The following is a 5,223-nucleotide window of genomic DNA, read 5'->3' as shown; positions in this document are numbered from 1 at the left end:
ACTAAATAGATTGGAAAAATTTGCAAATACAGACGATAATAGTTAAAATATAGTTTTTTGTTCTTTGTTTTTATTTCTATATGACATCAATGTAATATGTTATCTTTTTAAAAATATATATATATGTGTCTTTATTAATTTCAGAGAGAGAAAAGAAGAGGGAGAGAGAGAGAGAAACATCAATGATGAGAGAGTCATTGATTGGCTGCCTCGAGCCCGCAGCCCGGGCATGTGCCCTGACCGGGAATCGAACCCCGATCGCCTGGATCCTAGGTTGACGCTCAACCGCTGAGCCACGCCAGGCCGGGCTAATATATTATCTTTTTGAAATGCCTGGATTTATGACCCTTTAAAAAAGAAAACAGAGTTCCATTTAGTCAATAAAATTTTCAATAAAAAGCATATGAGTGAATTTTTATAGGCTGTTACTGCTGACTAGCAGAATAGAGGTTGAATATGGGAAGCAATGTGTTTATGGAGGATCTCATGCAACCTCTTCTCCTTTAATTTTATTTCTTCCTCTTTTTCTTTTTAAAATAGAATTCAGCTATGAGAAACCACACAACAGTGACAACCTTTATTCTTCTTGGACTGACTGATGATCCACAATTACAGGTCGTCATCTTTCTTCTCCTGTTTTTCACCTACATGTTGAGTGTCACCGGGAACCTGACCATCATCATTCTCACCCTCCTGGATTCACACCTAAAGACTCCCATGTATTTCTTCCTACGAAATTTTTCATTTTTAGAAATCTCGTTCACAACTGCCTGCATCCCAAAATTTCTTGTCAGTATGGCAACAGGTGATAAGTCCATTTCTTACAACAGCTGTGCAGCACAGATGTTTTTTACTATTCTCTTGGGTGCAGCTGAGTTTTTTCTTCTGGCGACCATGTCCTATGACCGCTATGTGGCCATCTGCAGACCCCTGCATTACACCACCATCATGAACAGCAGGGCCTGCAACTTGTTGGTCTTTGCTTCATGGTTGGCTGGTTTCATGATAATTTTTCCACCACTTCTTGTAGGTCTCCAGCTAGATTTCTGTGCAGCCAACACTGTAGATAATTTCTTCTGTGATGTTTCTCCAATATTGCAGCTCTCTTGCACAGACACAGATATAATAGAATTAATGATGCTTCTCTCAGCCACTTTGACTCTCCTGGTTACACTAGCGTTAGTGATTATCTCCTACACAAACATCATCAGGACTATTCTGAAGATACCTTCTTCTCAAAAGAGGAAGAGAGCCTTTTCTACGTGTTCTTCTCACATGGTGGTTGTGTCCATTTCTTATGGCAGCTGCATCTTCCTATATCTGAAACCCTCTGCAAAGGACAGAGTATCTTTAAATAAAGGGATAGCTCTGCTCAGTACTTCTGTTGCCCCCATGTTGAATCCCTTCATTTACACCCTGAGAAACAAACAAGTGAAAGATGCTTTTAAGCACATGATCAAAAGGATAGAATTTTTCTCAATGAAGTGAACCACTTCAGTGATATTACTGAGGTTATGAATAAAATAAAACGAGAAGGGTGGGGGTGTGCAGAGAGGTCTTCAATGTTTGTATTCAAAACATTACCTACCTTTGACTTAAAATTCTCATGGCTTGTCTAACCTCCAAGGTCTAAACTTCACTGCTGGATTTCTTCTTCATGCTGAGAGCACATATTAAATATATTTCTTGTTTATAGTCAAATTCATTTGCCATTTTATTTTGTGTCTCTAGATTTCCTTTCAAAATTCTCTCATAGAAAGGTAAAGTGGGACTTAATATTTTCTATGTTTCTTTTCACTGTTCTGGAATTTGGAGATCTAATTTGGCATATATTCTATATATAATTTAATACATTACCTAGATTTGATCAGCTAATTTGGTTTTTATTGGTGGATTATGAATTTGAGGTCTGATTTCTTAGTGTGTTTAATAGAACCATGGAGCAAATTAATATAATGGCATTTCTTACATTACATATTTTGGTAGTTTCAAATTTTTGATGGCTTTGTATTGTTGACAAAGTAATGTTCAAACTCCTCAAGTGTTTTTATTATCTGCCCTTTTCTGTTTCATTTCGTATTTCTTCCAAGTAGGGACCCTATGCCTTGCTCACAATGGATAACAAAATGTGTTGCAAAAATCATATGCTCTCACATTCAGGGTGGGCAAAAGTAGGTTTACAGTTGTGAGTATGCAAAACAGTTTATTCTTGTATTAGTATTTATTATTGTATTATTTTTCCATACGAACAGCTGCAAGCTACTTTTGCCCCACCTTTACGTATATAGAATGCATGTTCATTGCCCAAACCTTCTCTGTTAGTGTGTAAAGTATCAAGCATCAGTTAGAGTTGATTAACATGAAATTTCCTATGGAAGATTCTCATCAACAAGGCTGTGGTAGTCACCCCATACTCAAGGTTTCATAGTGTTTATAGTCAACTGTCAATAGCGCTGTTATAACACATAAAATTGATTGTATTTGTTTTCTGCAGTGGACTCTAGTTTCTCATGAGCAGAGTCTACATCTTACATAATTCTACATTCTTGTCATTTAAACCACTGCCTAGAAAGGAATAAATAATTTAATGAAGCAATGAATGACAAGAGATAAGAACAGAGTTAATATGTTCACTAATAAAGTAAAATTAAAATGTGACACTTGATAGAGATTAATATAATTCAACCGATGTTGCTAATTAATAAACAGCAAGATCAGAGCCTCTGTTTTCAGAAACAACTGACATGAGGCTATGAGATAAATTTATTTGGGGCAGTATGGAAATGTCATGGTTTGCTGTGACAATGTGATGGTTCTTAGCTTAGTTATCTCAAGCTAAGAATTTAAAGCCACAAGCTTGTCATTTTCTTTCTGTAGATCCTTAGTGTGGTTAGAAATAGACTTCCTGCCTGGTAGCTAGCACTTGTAGTGATTGTATTTTAGATGCTTGTTATATGGCTTTGTATCACCTATATTCAGTTGAGAAAGGTCAGCCTTTAATGCCATGTTCTTTACAAGTGATGATTTAAGTAAGTCTGTCAATACGTGAAGCCATAGACTTCTAATACTCTCATCTTCTTATGGTCTCAATATTGCCTTCAGACACGGAAGGTCAGATAACTAATTTCAAAATCCCCTCTTTAAGGGTATATTTTATATAACTACCAGGGCAGGAATGATACTTTCTAGCATATTTCTATATATCTTGTTTTAGCTCTTGTTTTAGATTATTTTTACAAAGATATTTTTATATTATTTAGTCTTAGAAGATAGAGCAAACTGCAGATTTCTCTCTTGACCCATTGCTAGTGGGAGTGAGATTCTTGGGTTTCTGTGACAGGCACCTCTCACAGACACCAGAGAGGTGTTATCAGATAGACCCCTGAGTCAATGAGAGAGGGCTGCTCCCAACCTCGATTCTTATCTTCTCATATAAATGATTTTATAAGAGAGACCTTGATTGTTGTGATAAAATGAATTTATTAAAACATTAAAGCAAGTGAATTAAAAAGATTAAAGCATACAAATTTATCAGTGAAGCAAGGTTAGCAAATCTATACATCTGGCTTATGAAGCACAGATGAGCTATCAGCTAATCTGAAGAGCAAGTGGGATGGGGGGTTTCTGCCTTATATACCCACTTGTCTATAAGTTTTTAAAAATTCCTCTGCTAGATATCTTAGTACAGGTTAACTCTTTGTCGTGGTTTTCCCACAATTTATGAGAAGTACCTGGTAACTTTATTTTGACAAACCCAAAACCACTGACTACACTGTTTAAACAATGGGCACTCTTCTCTTCTTCTCCTCCCTGATGTTTTAACAGCTTCAGGATGATTCATACTAAGTAGCCTCTCTGATTAGTTTGAATTAAGATTCCTCCTCTCCTCCTTCCTTGCCCCTTCCTCTCCTGCATTCTTTTTTTTGAGGAGAGGTTTTAATCATTTGTTCTCAAGATAAGGTCCTGCTACAAGCAGCTTGCCAAGCTTTTAGGCTTTGTTTCTTTTTTCTGCCTCAGTTTCCCTGTTCCTCCTGCCTTTAAACTTTCTTGGCCTCTTACTATACTATAACAGTACTACTGGAAGAAGCATTTCTGGAGGCCCCCATGGGGGGATGAGATATGGTAGAAAGCTTTATTTTCATGGAATAATACCCTTGAGTTTCCAAAGTCCCATTTCCCTTAGTCCAGTCATAGAAGAAATACAGCTGGAGTTTCAATAAAGCAAAAATCAGAGTCAGTGTCCAGAGCTTCCCTTCTGTGTTGGAGCTGGGTTCAGTTCAGCATCAGGCTAGTTGCGGTCCACTAGCCCATTGTGTGTGGGGTCCGCATGGCTGAGGGCCATGTGGGCTAATGCAAGGAAGCAGGAGCAAAAGAGCCCCACAAGCCCAGAGTCACGTGTCCCAAAAGAGTCAAGAGAGTGGTTATGTATCCCAAATCTTCACTCTTGCAGTGGCCACACCCCTTCTGGCCAACCATTTTTGTTCCCAGGTGTGACTGACAGCAAACACCTTCTCCATGTCACTCCAACTTTACTGGGCATGCATCCATCTTCCCTTTATTCAGTCCCCTTCCCCCAATGTTTTGCAGGTAACGTGCTTATAATGTCTGGCTTTCCCTTTGCTCCTTTCCTATTATTAATAACTACCTAATTACAACAGTATCACTCTGACTTCCTCACACATTTCCACCACACCAACAGAGGATCCAGTATAATAATAGTGAATTATAGTTTAAAGACTCAGGCTTACTCCAGAGGAGGAGTTCTTACAAAAACACAAAGTCAAAAGGGGAAAGAAAATAACAATAGAGGAAATTGAAGCCTCTGGCACCTATAGCTACACGAAACATTAAACACAGTTCAAGTTCTAGAGATATTAACATAAATCCTTACATTAAAGGCTTATTTATCTCCATTACTATTGTGACACAATATGACCAGCTTTTTAAAAAAACTACATGCATGACACAATGAAGGAAAAGTAGTTTGAAGAGAGAAAACAGTCATTAAAACTAGACTCAGAAAGGACACAGATATTGGTATTATTAGGTAGGGAATTTGAAATAACTATGGGTGTTACGTTAAGAGTTCTAATTGAAAACATAGACAATATTCAAGAACAGATAGATAATGTAACAGAGAGATGGAAACTATAAAAAGAGTCAAAAGGTAATGCTAGAAAAAAAAATTATTCTCTTAGAAATAAAGAATGCCATTGATGGGGC

General features: G+C 37.4%; 1 protein-coding gene across 1 annotated transcript; it reads left to right on the top strand.

Annotated features, from left to right (window-relative positions):
• The first annotated feature begins 549 nt into the window (after positions 1 to 549).
• Positions 550 to 1,488, top strand: LOC107538185 (olfactory receptor 6C74). Its single transcript, XM_016214347.2, has one exon. It carries the CDS (start codon positions 550 to 552, stop codon positions 1,486 to 1,488), a length of 939 nt encoding a protein of 312 aa, XP_016069833.1.
• The last annotated feature ends 3,735 nt before the right edge of the window (positions 1,489 to 5,223 follow it).

The sequence above is a fragment of the Miniopterus natalensis genome, chromosome 2, assembly GCF_054644295.1.
Source record: "Miniopterus natalensis isolate mMinNat1 chromosome 2, mMinNat1.hap1, whole genome shotgun sequence".
In the NCBI taxonomy this organism is placed as follows: domain Eukaryota; kingdom Metazoa; phylum Chordata; class Mammalia; order Chiroptera; family Miniopteridae; genus Miniopterus; species Miniopterus natalensis.
This window is presented reverse-complemented; position numbering and strand designations above follow the sequence as displayed.